At 45.4% G+C, this 14,954-nt stretch overlaps 2 protein-coding genes across 2 annotated transcripts in view; one reads left to right on the top strand and one right to left on the bottom strand.

Moving 5' to 3' along the window:
• ALG10 (ALG10 alpha-1,2-glucosyltransferase) overlaps positions 1–9,228 on the bottom strand; it is a 26,889-nt gene extending 17,661 nt beyond the window's left edge. Inside the window, exon 1 of the mRNA XM_069764993.1 lies at positions 9,096–9,228. The gene's annotated coding sequence lies outside the window, so the exon portion shown is untranslated. The remainder of the gene's footprint in view (positions 1–9,095) is intronic.
• The window catches only part of TPRKB (TP53RK binding protein), a 20,383-nt gene continuing 14,555 nt past the window's right edge, over positions 9,127–14,954 (top strand). The window contains exons 1-2 of the mRNA XM_069764994.1: positions 9,127–9,255; positions 9,392–9,541. Of these exons, the coding sequence (XP_069621095.1) occupies positions 9,398–9,541 (144 nt within the window). The 5' untranslated portion in view covers positions 9,127–9,255; positions 9,392–9,397. The remainder of the gene's footprint in view (positions 9,256–9,391; positions 9,542–14,954) is intronic.

Raw genomic sequence — 14,954 nt, 5'->3', positions numbered from 1 at the left:
TAGCGGCCTTAAGCTCATCCAGAGTGTTGGGTCTTGCGTCTCTCAACTTTCTCTTCACAATATCCCACAGATTCTCTATGGGGTTCAGGTCAGGAGAGTTGGCAGGCCAATTGAGCACAGTAATACCATGGTCAGTAAACCATTTACCAGTGGTTTTGGCACTGTGAGCAGGTGCCAGGTCGTGCTGAAAAATGAAATCTTCATCTCCATAAAGCATTTCAGCCGATGGAAGCATGAAGTGCTCCAAAATCTACTGATAGCTAGCTGTATTGACCCTGCCCTTGATGAAACACAGTGGACCAACACCAGCAGCTGACATGGCACCCCACACCATCACTGACTGTGGGTACTTGACACTGGACTTCAGGCATTTTGGCATTTCCTTCTCCCCAGTCTTCCTCCAGACTCTGGCACCTTGATTTCCGAATGACATGCAAAATTTGCTTTCATCAGAAAAAAGTACTTGGGACCACTTAGCAACAGTCCAGTGCTGCTTCTCTGTAGCCCAGGTCAGGCGCCTCTGCCGCTGTTTATGGTTCAAAAGTGGCTTTACCTGGGGAATGCGGCACCTGTAGCCCATTTCCTGCACACGCCTGTGCACGGTGGCTCTGGATGTTTCCACACCAGACTCAGTCCACTGCTTCCTCAGGTTCCCCAAGGTCTGGAATCGGTCCTTCTCCACAATCTTCCTCAGGGTCCGGTCTCCTCTTCTCGTTGTACAGCGTTTTCTGCCACATTGTTTCCTTCCAACAGACTTACCATTGAGGTGCCTTGATACAGCACTCTGGGAACAGCCTATTTGTTGAGAAATTTCTTTCTGGGTCTTACCCTCTTGCTTGAGGGTGTCAATGATGGCCTTCTTGACATCTGTCAGGTCGCTAGTCTTACCCATGATGGGGGTTTTGAGTAATGAACCAGGCAGGGAGTTTATAAAAGCCTCAGGTATCTTTTGCATGTGTTTAGAGTTAATTAGTTGATTCAGAAGATTAGGGTAATAGGTCGTTTAGAGAACCTTTTCTTGATATGCTAATTTATTGAGACAGGTTTTTTGGGTTATCAGGAGTTGTATGCCAAAATCATCAGTATTAAAACAATAAAAGACCTGACAAATTTCAGTTGGTGGATAATGAATCTATAATATATGAAAGTTTAATTGTAATCATTACATTATGGTAAATAATGAAATTTAACACTATATGCTAATTTTTTGAGAAGGACCTGTATGGCATCTGTGCAGAATTATTAGGCAACTTAATAAAAACCAAATATATTCCCATCTCACTTGTTTATTTTCACCATGTAAACCAATATCACTGCACAAAATTTAGAAAAACATTTCTGACATGCAAAAACAAAACCCCCAAAAAATGAGTGACCAATATAGCCACCTTTCTTTATTATGACACTCAACAGCCTTCCATCCATAGATTCTGTCAGTTGCTTGATCTGTTTACGATCAACATTTCGTGCAGCAGCCACCACAGCCTCCCAGACACTTTCCGAGAGGTGCACTGTTTTCTCTCCATGTAGATCTCACATTTTATGAGGGACCACAGGTTCTCTATGGGGTTTAGATCAGGTGAACAAGGGGGCCATGTCATTATTTTTTCTTCTTTGAGACCTTTACTGGCCAGCCACGCTATGGAGTCTTTGGAGGCATGTGATGGAGCATTGTCCTGCATGAAAATAATGTTTTTCTTGAACGATACCGACTTCTTCCTGTACCACTGCTTGAAGTTGTCTTCCAAAAACTGCCAGTATAGCTTCACTCCATCCTCAACCCGAAAAGGTCCCACAAGTTAATCTTTGATGATACCAGCCCATACCAGTACCCCATCTCCACCTTGCTGGCGTCTGAGTCGGAGTGGAGCTCTCTGCCCTTTACTGACCCAGCCTCTAACCCATCCATCTGGCCCATGAAGAGTCACTCATTTCATCAGTCCATAAAACCTTTGAAAAGTCAGTCTTAAGATATTTCTTGGCCCAGTCTTGACATTTTATCTTATGTTTCTTGTTCAAAGGTGGTAGTTTTTCAGCCTTCCTTACCTTGGCCATGTCCCTGAGTATCGCACACCTTGTGCTTTTTGATACTCCAGTAACGTTGCAGCTCTGAAATATGGCAAAACTGGTGGCAAATGGCATCTTGGCAGCTTCACGCTTGATTTTCCTCAATTCATGGGCAGTTAGTTTGCACCATTTTTGCCCAACACACTTCTTGTGACCCTGTTGGCCATTTGCTATGAATTGCTTGATTGTTCGGTGATCACGCTTCAAAAGTTTGGTAATTTCAACACTGCTGCATCCCTCTGCAAGACATCTCACAATTTTGGACTTTTCAGAGCCCGTCAAATCTCTCTTCTGACCCATTTTGCCAAAGGAAAGGAAGTTGCCTAATAATTAAGCACACCTTATATAGGGTTTTGATGTCATTAGACAACAACCCTCCTCATTACAGAGATGCACATCACCTGATTTACCTAATTGGTGGTTAGCTCTCAAGCCTGAACAGCTTGGAGTAGGACAACATGTATAAAAAGTATCATGTGATCTAAAAAAAAACTTGCCTAATAATTCTGCACGCAGTGTAGACTTACTGGTAATTTGGTTTCTAATAACCCACCACGACAGCACACCAGAGGATGTAACCCCATTCTTAATAGGGACAGGAAGCACAAAGGTCAAATAGCACCTCCAACATCCTCTCTTCGGTGTTATTATGAAGGACCACAAGAGTCTGAATGCTTCAAATTAGATTTTATTATCCTTCTTTGAATAATGCAAGAAATACTAAGCAAGGGGAGAGAATTTCCCGTGCTGTTGTGGTGGGTTATTAAAAACTGAATTACCGGTAAGTCTAATTCTATTTTCTCTAATAACCCCCCACGACAGCACACCGGAGGAATACCCAAGAGTAACGTTAGGGAGGAACAAAAGCCGGGAGGACCTTTATCCCAAAGGCTAAATCTTTAAAGGGAACCGGTCACCCCCAAAATCGAAGGTGCGCTAAGCCCACCAGCATCAGGGGCTTATCTACAGCATTCTGTAATGCTGTAGATAAGCGCCGATGTATCCTAAAAGATGAGAAAAAGGTTAGATTATACTCACCCAGGGGCGGTCCCGGTCCCGTCAGATGGGCGTCGCGGTCCGGTCAGGTGCCTCCTATCTTCACCAGATTACGTCCTCTTCTTGTTTTCACGCTGCAGCTCAGGCGCAGGCGTACTTTGTCTGCCCTGTTGAGGGCAGAGAAAAAGTGTTGCAGTGCGCAGGCACTGGGCCTCTCTGACCTTTCCTGGCGTCTGTGCACTGCAGTACTTTGCTCTTCCCTCAACAGGAGAGATAAAGTATGCCTGCGCCAGAGCCACAGCGTGAAGACAAGAAGAGAACGTCATCATAAGAAGATGGGAGGCCCCGGGCCGGACCGCAGCGGGACCGCCCCTGGGTGAGGATAATCTAACCTCTTTTTCTCATCTTTTAGGATACATCGGGGGCTTATCTACAGCATTCCAGAATGCTGTAGATAAGCCCCTGATGCCGGTGGGCTTAGCTCACCTTCGATTTTGGGGGTGACAGGTTCCCTTTAACAGACATTAAATCCAGTCTGTAATGTCAGGAGAACGCATGGACTGAAGACCAGGTAGCAGTTCTGCAAGTCTGCTTGATGGAAGTACTGGCTTTCTCAGCCCAGGAGTCAGATACTGCTCTAGTGGAGCGAGCCGTGAACTTCTCCATAGATAGAAGGCCCTGGATCTGGTATACCTTAGTATTTGCTCTCTTGATCCAGTTGGAGATCGTGGATTTGGAAATTTTCTTCCTTTTATTTACATTAAAAATGTATTGGATCAGTATCTTATTTTGTGCTTTATTTGGGGATTTTTTATTTCACTTTTTTACATTGTGCTAGGATGGGACATCACTGTATAGTGACAGATTGCTGATCTTATACTCTGCAATGCTTCTGCCAGCTTCCCGTCAAGACCCTGAAGGGCGCCGCGGCTATCTTCTGGCAAGGGATCACCATGGAGACCATCAGCACAATGCTTTCGCCATTGCGTTGTGCCTATGAGAGCAGACAGGGAGCTTCCTCCCTTTGCGATGCTCCTTGATGTCACTGTCACCATTGACAGCAGCATCAAAGGGGTTAAACACCAGCGATCTGTGCAGGCACCGATAGTGGGAGTTGCTGCAGGGCATCAGCTTTCACGGGCATCAGCTTTCACAGACATGAAATGCGTGCCAGATCGCGGCGGCGGCGTACATGTACTGCACATGTCGGGAAAGGGTTAAGATGCTCACTACACCAATTGATTAATTCATTATGGGATTTATTTTGTCAAATGGGGTCAGCCTTTCAGCTTTTTTGGCACCTCATGGGCTCTGTAAATGCAACACTTGAGTTCCAAAAGTGAAATAGCACTGTTTGCTTTCAATGCTTTTCCATTTGCCCATACAGCAGTTTGTGACCACATATTGAGCATCAGAGTTCAGCAGAAATGTAATAAATTATGGGGCCCCATTTTCTTCTATTACCTCTCATGGAAAATATAAATTTGGTGCTGAAACAGTATTTTAGTAGGAAAAAAAATGTATTTTTTTGTTTTCAAAGCCATGTGTTATAAAGTTGTGGGTCACTCTTGGTGGGGGGGGTCTGCTGCTTTCACATGTCATGGTCTCTGCAAATGTGACACAGCATTCACAATCTATCACAAATACACTAAAAAAAAATCAAAAAGTGATGTTTTTTTTCCTAGCCCTGTGCCCAGACAGCAGTTTTTGACCACATCGGGAAGTATCACGTTTGGGAGAAGTTAGGTTACAAATTGCGGGGTACATTTTCTCCTATTTTCCATTGTCAAAATTACAAGTTTTTGTTTTCAAATTTTAAAAATTTCTGTCAAGCACCTAAGGGTTCAACAAGCTCAACACACTCCCAGATGAATTCTTTGATAGGTCTCGTTTCCAAAACGAGGTTGGGCACTTTTAGACCTAATACTATCTAATAGACCTGACAGAATAACAAATCTGCAGGTGGTCGGGCATCTAGGAAATAGCGACCACAATATTGTACAGTTTCACCTGTCTTTCACTAGGGGGACTTGTCAGGGAGTCACAAAAACACTGAACTTTAGGAAGGCAAAGTTTGACCAGCTTAGAGATGCCCTTAATCTGGTAGACTGGGACAATATCCTCAGAAATAAGAATACAGATAATAAATGGGAAATGTTTAAGAACATCCTAAATAGGCAGTGTAAGCGGTTTATACCTTGTGGGAATAAAAGGACTAGAAATAGGAAAAACCCAATGTGGCTAAACAAAGAAGTAAGACAGGCAATTAACAGTAAAAAGAAAGCATTTGCACTACTAAAGCAGGATGGCACCATTGAAGCTCTAAAAAACTATAGGGAGAAAAATACTTTATCTAAAAAACTAATTAAAGCTGCCAAAAAGGAAACAGAGAAGCACATTGCTAAGGAGAGTAAAACTAATCCCAAACTGTTCTTCAACTATATCAATAGTAAAAGAATAAAAACTGAAAATGTAGGCCCCTTAAAAAATAGTGAGGAAAGAATGGTTGTAGATGACGAGGAAAAAGCTAACATATTAAACACCTTCTTCTCCACGGTATTCACGGTGGAAAATGAAATGCTAGGTGAAATCCCAAGAAACAATGAAAACCCTATATTAAGGGTCACCAATCTAACCCAAGAAGAGGTGCGAAATCGGCTAAATAAGATTAAAATAGATAAATCTCCGGGTCCGGATGGCATACACCCACGAGTACTAAGAGAACTAAGTAATGTAATAGATAAACCATTATTTCTTATTTTTAGGGACTCTATAGCGACGGGGTCTGTTCCGCAGGACTGGCGCATAGCAAATGTGGTGCCAATATTCAAAAAGGGCTCTAAAAGTGAACCTGGAAATTATAGGCCATTAAGTCTAACCTCTATTGTTGGTAAAATATTTGAAGGGTTTCTGAGGGATGTTATTCTGGATTATCTCAATGAGAATAACTGTTTAACTCCATATCAGCATGGGTTTATGAGAAATCGCTCCTGTCAAACCAATCTAATCAGTTTTTATGAAGAGGTAAGCTATAGGCTGGACCACGGTGAGTCATTGGACGTGGTATATCTCGATTTTTCCAAAGCGTTTGATACCGTGCCGCACAAGAGGTTGGTACACAAAATGAGAATGCTGGGTCTGGGTGAAAATGTGTGTAAATGGGTTAGTAACTGGCTTAGTGATAGAAAGCAGAGGGTGGTTATAAATGGTATAGTCTCTAACTGGGTTATAGTGACCAGTGGGGTACCGCAGGGGTCAGTATTGGGACCTGTTCTCTTCAACATATTCATTAATGATCTGGTAGAAGGTTTACACAGTAAAATATCGATATTTGCAGATGATACAAAACTATGTAAAGCAGTTAATACAAGAGAAGATAGTATTCTGCTACAGATGGATCTGGATAAGTTGGAAACTTGGGCTGAAAGGTGGCAGATGAGGTTTAACAATGATAAATGTAAGGTTATACACATGGGAAGAAGGAATCAATATCACCATTACACACTGAATGGGAAACCACTGGGTAAATCTGACAGGGAGAAGGACTTGGGGATCCTAGTTAATGATAAACTTACCTGGAGCAGCCAGTGCCAGGCAGCAGCTGCCAAGGCAAACAGGATCATGGGGTGCATTAAGAGAGGTCTGGATACACATGATGAGAGCATTATACTGCCTCTGTACAAATCCCTAGTTAGACCGCACATGGAGTACTGTGTCCAGTTTTGGTCACCGGTGCTCAGGAAGGATATAATGGAACTAGAGAGAGTACAAAGGAGGGCAACAAAATTAATAAAGGGGATGGGAGAACTACAATACCCAGATAGATTAGCGAAATTAGGATTATTTAGTCTAGAAAAAAGACGACTGAGGGGCGATCTAATAACCATGTATAAGTATATAAGGGGACAATGCAAATATCTCGCTGAGGATCTGTTTATACCAAGGAAGGTGACGGGCACAAGGGGGCATTCTTTGCGTCTGGAGGAGAGAAGGTTTTTCCACCAACATAGAAGAGGATTCTTTACTGTTAGGGCAGTGAGAATCTGGAATTGCTTGCCTGAGGAGGTGGTGATGGCGAACTCAGTCGAGGGGTTCAAGAGAGGCCTGGATGTCTTCCTGGAGCAGAACAATATTGTATCATACAATTAGGTTCTGTAGAAGGACGTAGATCTGGGGATTTATTATGATGGAATATAGGCTGAACTGGATGGACAAATGTCTTTTTTCGGCCTTACTAACTATGTTACTATGTTACTGTTTTGGGACCTTAGGGGCTCTGCAAATAAGACATGGGGTCTGCAGTCTCTTCAAAGCAAATTTGCACTACCAAATGTCACTTCTTCCCTTCTGAGCCCTGCTGTGTGTTAAAACAGAACTTTTTGACTACATGCTCAGAAGAAAGTGGGTGACAAAGTGTGGTCCACTTTTTCTGGTTACCCCTTTCAAAAGTAAAAAAAAAAGTGAGGCTAAAGCAATATTTGTGGAAAAAAATGAAAACTGACAATATGATAAACTAATACTCACTCTAGTTACCAAAATGGGGTCACTTGTGTGGAGTTTCTGCTGTTTTGGCATCTTAGGGTATGTTTCCACGTGCAGGAAACGCTGCGTGTCTGACGCTGCATAGAGCCGCAGCGTCAGACACGCAGCGTCCAGATGTTACAGCATAGTGGAGGGGATTTAATGAAATCCCGTCTCCACTATGCGTGGTAACACGCACGCGGCGGCCCTGCGACTCCGGACATGCTGCGCGTCTTTTCAGATCGCAGCATGTCCGTATATCTTGCGGCGACGCTGCGTTGCCGCAAGATATAGCACAGGGCCCTATGCGATGAGTGCGATGATGCCGGATGTGTGCTGTGAACACATCCGGCATCATCGCGTCCCAGAAGGGGGCGGGGCTTAGCGCAGAGCGGCAAAGCCGCTCCGACGATACCGCCGGCCATCCTGATCGTGGACACGCAGCCTAAGGGACTGTGCAAATGAGACAGGGTGCCCACAATCTATTTAAGCCAAATTTGTGTTCAAAATTCAAATGTTGCTTTTTCCCCTTCTGATCCCTGCCATTTGTCCAGAGGTTTCTCACCACATATGGGGTATCAGAGTCAGAGAGCTCAGAAGAAAATGGGTAACAAATTGCAGGGGTCAATTTTCTTCTGCCATTGCTCCTCTTTGAGTTCCAGTGTAGCACCTGAAGGGTTACAAAGAATTCCTGACAGCAGCTTTGAAGTATTGGAGTGGTGAGGTTTTTAAAATTATTATTTATTGTTATAGCGCCATTTATTCCATGGCGCTTTACATGTGTCCATTTAAATCTGACTAGGCCCCTAAAGAAACTAAACGCAGCCCTTCATACATCCTAAAAAAAATTGACATTTGAAAAAGGATGCAGATGTAAAGTAGACATGTGGGAAATGTTACTTATAAATTTTGTACATCATGACTAACTGGCTTAAAGGGACACTGTCACCTGAATTTGGAGGGAACAATCTTCAGCCATGGAGGCGGGGTTTTTGGGTGTTTGATTCACCCTTTCCTTACCCGCTGGCTGCAATATTGGATTGAAGTTCATTCCCTGTCCTCCATAGTACACGCCTGCACAAGGCAAGATTGCACCTTGTGCAGGCATGTACTACGGAGGACAGAGAATGAACTTCAATCCAATATTGCAGCCAGCATGCAGCCGGCGGGTAGGACTGCCCCTATACACAAGGAACACAGGAGAGTCGTTGTGAGGCGGCAGTGTGCACATGGCAGGTGGGCCTGGACAACCCCTTTAAGAAGAGATTCTGGGTTGGAGAGCAAAATACTGATCACACTCTATCCAGTGTGATGTGGGCCGGCACCTCAGGGGTTACCAGGCTGGGCCATGCTTAGCTCAGGCCAGTGCCTATTGCAAGGAATGGCAGCACAGACTGGGACGAGGACTGCGCCACACAGGCATTGCTGCGGGTCCTCACACGGGGACATGGCTCCTGGCACCAGGAAGGCACAGCCCACGCTACAGCGGAACTATGCAGAGCAGCACTCACCCGCACAGCGCCGTCAGCTGCCCGAGCGGAAGTGTGCAGCAGGCAGCCAGCACCGGGCGGAAACACAAGCCCTCTCTAGGACTGCCCGCAGAACCCAGGGGCTGCCGCTTCTCTCAGCACCTGTGTATCCCGGAGCCGAGTGTGCAGCGCTGGACGGGAGGTGGGGGCGGCTGTACAATACACCACGTGTGCGGACGGCTGCGGTCACGTGACCTCTCAGTGTATGCGGGCATGATGGGGCTGAGCGCCCTATAGTGATCGTGATGTAAACGCTCTGCTCCATCCCTTCTCTGCAGGGAGCCATGATGGATGCGCCCTTTCCCCTGGAGCTCTTCCCTCCGTATACAGCGACCATGCTTCTGTTTACTGATGTGAAGAATGCGTCTCAGCTGAGAAGGAAAGCCATGGATGGCTGCATAGAGGGGGCGCTACTGAGCCCCACCATGGTGAGCAGACGGCCCTCCGCCGGTGATCGGTGCTACCCATCTGCAGGGCTGCGCCACAACATGACTGAGAAAGAGACTTTTCCTATTTATTTCCACTGTAAAACCTCTGCTGGTGTAAAAGTGCAGTCACCTTCAATGCATGGCTAGAGTCAGTAACCCACAGCACTGCCCCCTACTGAGCAGGTACATAAACTGCAGCACAGATTAAAGGGAACCTGCATCAGGGGCTTATGTACAGCATTCTGGAATGCTGTAGATAAGCCCCCGATGTATCCTGAAAGATGAGAAAGAGAGGTTAGATTATACTCACTCAGGGGCGGTCCCGGTATGATGGGCTTCGCGCTCCGGGGCCTCCCAGCTTCTTACGATGATGTCCTCTTCTTGTCTTCTCGCTCCGGCGCAGGCGTACTTTGTCCTGTTGAGGGCAGAGCAAAGTACTGCAGTGCGCAGGCGCTGGGCCTCTCTGACCTTTCCCTGCGCACTGCAGTACTTTGCTCTTCCCTCAACAGGACAAACAAAGTACGCCTGCGCCGGAGCCGCAGCAAGAAGTCAAGAAGAGAATGTCATCCTATGAAGATGGGAGGCCCCGGACCGCAGTGGGATCGCCCCTGGGTGAGTATAATGACCTCTTTTTCTCATCTTTCAGGAAACATCAGGGGCTTATCTACAGCATTACAGAATGCTGCAGATAAGCCCCTGATGCTGATGGGCTTAGCTCATCTTCCATTTTGGGGGTGACAGGTTCCCTTTAATCCCCCACTACTAAGCATGTACATAAAGTGCAGCACACTGTTGGGTGCAAGCACAGTCCGGATGGATGGCGAGGCACCGTGATCCATCGTACAGGATAATGCAGTCTACTGTGCTTTCCTATACAGACAAACAATACGCAGGTCGTATCTGCCAGACAGAGGCCAAAGGAATACTCTTGACCTCCGTGTGGTTGGCTAGGTTGAGACTGCAACATACGATGGGAAAAGCACCCAAAGTGCCGTATGTTGTAGGCGAGGTGCACAGATGCAATGTTGACCTATCTTAAGGACAATTTCATGAAGGTGAATTTCTGGACTTGTGTTAGACCCGCAATGAGGGCTCAACCTTGTGTCTAATGATCTGCACTAACAACATCATTCTTTGGTAGAGTTGGTGGAAATCAATTCGTAGGACCTGGTTATTCGACCACCTCAGTAATCTGTGGGCACTGGACAGGAGCCCTGAGAACCGCTTCCCGACATCCGCGCCTCCTCTGTTGTCTTATTAGCCTGCCTGGTGTGACGTCATTGTTGTGACATGACGTACATGGGATGTTGCACCAGGACGGTTAAGATGAAGAGCCGCAGATCCCATCAGGTCAGAGTCTGTTCTCTGGGATCCCGTCCTGCAGCCACAGATTATTGACATGGTTGACGAGTTGTGTGAATGGATTTACACGGACTGGAATTCCTTGTGATGCTCTTTTGGACGAGAAGTACTGTATTTTCTGGCGTATAAGACTACTTTTTAACCCCTGAAAATCTTCTCAAAAGTCGGGTATCGTCTTATACGCCAGGTGTCGTCTTATAGGGCAGGTGCAGAGTAATCTGCGGTCGCCGCATATTGTGGGGGGAGCGGTCCCAATGACGAGGTGAGGGGGCACCTCACCGGGAAGGTGTAAGTGAAGCAGAGGCAGAGAAGGAGATAATAGGATACAAGGGCGAGCCAGATGAGTGAAAGAGGAGTGTTTTTCTAGGCACAGCACCGCTCTCTCTCTTATTTGCATACCCCTGGCATCCCAGACGCTGACAGTTTGCTTCACTTACACCTTCCTTCCTCGTCATCGGGACAACTCCCCCCCACTATATACGTCGACCGCAAATTGCTCCGCACCCACCCTATAAGACGACACCCGGCATATAAGACAACCCCCAACTTTTGAGAAGATTTTATATTTTAACTGGAAAAGTTGGGGGTCGTCTTATACGCCGGAAAATACGGTAGATGCAGAAAATAGTTATGATTTATGGAAGGGTAGGAAATAGTGATCAGAAGACGTGCTTGGATAAAGGGTTACCTGAGCATGGTCGGGTGCTAACAGAGTATCTCATGGCTGTACCACAACGCAACACATGCATGGATTTACCTAGTAAACCCTGTATGTGCTGCGTTGTGGAACAGCCATGAGACATGCAGCCACGGGGACTTGAACATATTATTCAAGCACTCCAAAGACACTCTGTTAGCACCCAACCATGCTCAGGTAACCCCTTATCCAAGCACGTTTTCTGATCACTATTTCCTACCCTTCCCTAAATCATAACTATTTTTGCATCTACATAACCATATGAAGGTATGTTTTTTGCAGACACAGTTGTAGTTTTGAATGACACCATTAATTTTATCTTCTCATGCTAAACATGGGGGGAGGGAATTCCAAGCGTGAATTTAAAAAAAAAAAAACACAATTCCATTTGGTTTTTGGGTTTTATTTTATGGTATTCATTGTTCAGCAGTAAAATTGGCCTGGCAACATGGTTCTTCAAGGCAGTAAGATTACAGCAATGCCAAATTTGTACTGTACGTTGGTTTTTCTATTTTATTTTAGTGGTTAAATTCAGTGTAGCCATTTTCTGAGACCCATTATTATTATTTATATAGCACCATTGATTCCATGGTGCTGTACATGAGAAGGGGTTACATACAAGTTACAGATATCACTTAAACAAACTAACAATGACGGACTGATACAGAGGTGTGAGAACCCTGCCCTTGCGGGCTTACATTCTACAGGATGGTGGGGATGGAGACAATAGGTTGAGGGTTGCAGGAGCTCCGGTGTTGGTGAGGGGGTAGCTCCGGTAGTGATGAGGAGGCAGCAGGATCAGTGCAGGCTGTAGGCTTTCCTGAAGAGGTGGGTTTTCAGGTTCCGTCTGAAGGATCCGAATGTGGTTGATAGTCGGACATGTTGGGGCAAAGAATTCCAGAGGATGGGGGATATTCGGGAGAAATCTTGGAGGCGGTTGGGTGAGGAGCGAATAAGTGTGGAGAAAAGGAAGACCGGAGATTACATGAGGGAAAATATTGGGAGATTAGTTCAGAGATATATGGAGGAGACAGGTTATGGATGGCTTTGTAGGTCAGTATTAGTAATTTGAACTGGGTACGCTGAGGGAATGGGGGCCAGTGAAGAGATTTGCTGAGGAAGAAGCGGAGGAGTAGCGAGGAGAGAGATGAATTAGTCGGGCAGCAGAGTTAAGAATGGACTGGAGAGGTGTAATGGTGTTAGCAGTCAGGCCACATAAAAGGATGTTGCAGTAGTCGAGGCAAGAGATGATGCATAGATTGACGGTTGAGGAAAGGACGGATTCTGGAGATATTTTTGAGCTGCAGGTGACAGGAGGTGGAAAGAGCTTGGATGTGTGGTTTGAAAGACAGGGCAGAGTCCAGGGTTACTCTGAGGCAGCGGACTTCCTGTGCGGGGGAAAGCTCAATGTCGTTAATTGCGATAGATAGATAGGTCAGGTAAGGAAGATCTATGAGATGGAGGAAAGATGATGAGTTCAGATTTGTCCACATTGAGTTTGAGGAAGCGAGAGGAGAGGAAGGAGGATATGGCTGATAGACACTCCGGGATTCTGGACAGTGGAGAGGTGACGTCTGGGCCAGAAAGGTAGATCTGAGTCATCAGCATAAAGGTGGTACTGGAATCCATGGGACTTTGAGTTGCCCCAGGCCAAGTGTATAGATTGAGAAGAGTCCTAGCACAGAGCCTTGGGGGACTCCAACAGAGAGAGGGTGGGATGAGGAGGTAGTGTGGGAATGGGAGACGCTGAATGTGCGGTTGGAAAGGTATGAGGAGATCCAGGATAGTGCGAGGTCTTTGATGCCAAAGGAGGAGAGGATCTGTAGTAGGAGGCAGTGGTCAACTGTGTCGAAAGCAGAGGACCGGTCTAGGAGGAGGAGTATAGAGTATTATCCGTTAGCTTTGGCTGTAAGTAGGTCGTTAGTTAGTTTGGTCAGGGCTGTCTCAGTTGAGTTATGGGTGCGGAAACCAGATTGTAGATTGTCAAAGAGCAATTTAGATTTGAGGCTGGAGGAAAGTTTGGAAGCAAATGGGAGCAGCGATATTGGGCGATTGCTGGACATAGCAGTTGGATCGAGGGTTGGCTTTTTAAGGATAGGCGTGATTGTGGCATGTTTGAAAGCAGAAGGGAAGGTACCAGAAGTTAGTGTTAGGTTGAAGAGGTGGGTTAGGGATGGGATAAGAGTGGTGATGAGGTTGGGGAGGAGGTGGGATGGGATGAGGTCGAACGCACAGGTGGTGAGGTGCGATTTGAAGAGGGGACAATTAAGTTCCCCTTCAGTGATGTTGGACAGGGAGGTTATGGTGTTTGGACATTTGTCTGGTATACAAAGGGTTTGTGGTGGTTGAATAATGAAGACTTGCCTTGTTTGGTTGATCTTATTTTTAAAGTGTGCGGTAAAGTCCTCAGCAGAGATGAGATGATTTTTATTTTTTTTATTTTTTTTTTATTTGTATCTATGGAACTGTATGAGGGCCTGGTTTTTATTATGATTCATGCTTTTCATTGATATCCTTTTGGGGTGAAGTTTTGATCACTTTTTATTGCATTTCTCACGGGAGGTGTACCAAACAAACAACAATTTTGCCATCTTGATTTTTAAAACAGTTTTATTATGGTTTAAACTTTGAACTTGCTCTCATCTGATCACTTTTACTATATACTGCTATAGTTCAGTGTTTTCAGCGTATCCTAAAGTTACCGAGCACAAAGATAGTGGCAATTAGTGACTTTAATAGGCCCCGGCTGCCATGGAAACCCATCGATACCCCACAATCTCATCAAGTGTTTGGAAGGCAGACAAAGGCTCTCTGGGATTGTATTTAGTAATTGCTGCTGTCAGAGATTAAGGGTATGTGCACACGATGCAGATTTAGTGCAGAATTGATGCAGAACTGCAGCAGATTTTTCTGCTGCAGAAACGCTGCAGAACTGCTCTGTGATTTACAGTACAATGTAACTCAATGTAAAAAGAAAAAAGCTGTGCACATGGTGCAGAAAAATCTGCACAGAAACGCTGCAGATTTCAAAGAAGTGCACGTCGCTTCTTTTGTGCAGTTCTGCAGCGTTTCTGCAGCAGATTTTTCTGCACCATGTGCACAGCTTTTTTCTTTTCACATTGATTTACATTGTACTGCACAGAAACTGCACAGAAACTGCATAGAATCTGCACAGAAACTGCATAGAATCTGCACAGAAACTGCACAGAAACTGCATAGAAACTGCACAGAAACTGCATCAAATCTGCAGATGCAGATTTAGTGCAGAAAATTCTGCACCACATTTCCTACGTGTGCACATAGCCTAAGAGCTGAATCTTAGTGATTAGAGTTAGCTTTGATTGCTAATGTAAA

The sequence above is a fragment of the Ranitomeya imitator genome, chromosome 4, assembly GCF_032444005.1.
Source record: "Ranitomeya imitator isolate aRanImi1 chromosome 4, aRanImi1.pri, whole genome shotgun sequence".
In the NCBI taxonomy this organism is placed as follows: Eukaryota; Metazoa; Chordata; class Amphibia; order Anura; family Dendrobatidae; genus Ranitomeya; species Ranitomeya imitator.
The sequence above is the reverse complement of the archived record's forward strand: the minus strand, read 5'-3'. Positions and strand labels throughout refer to the sequence as shown.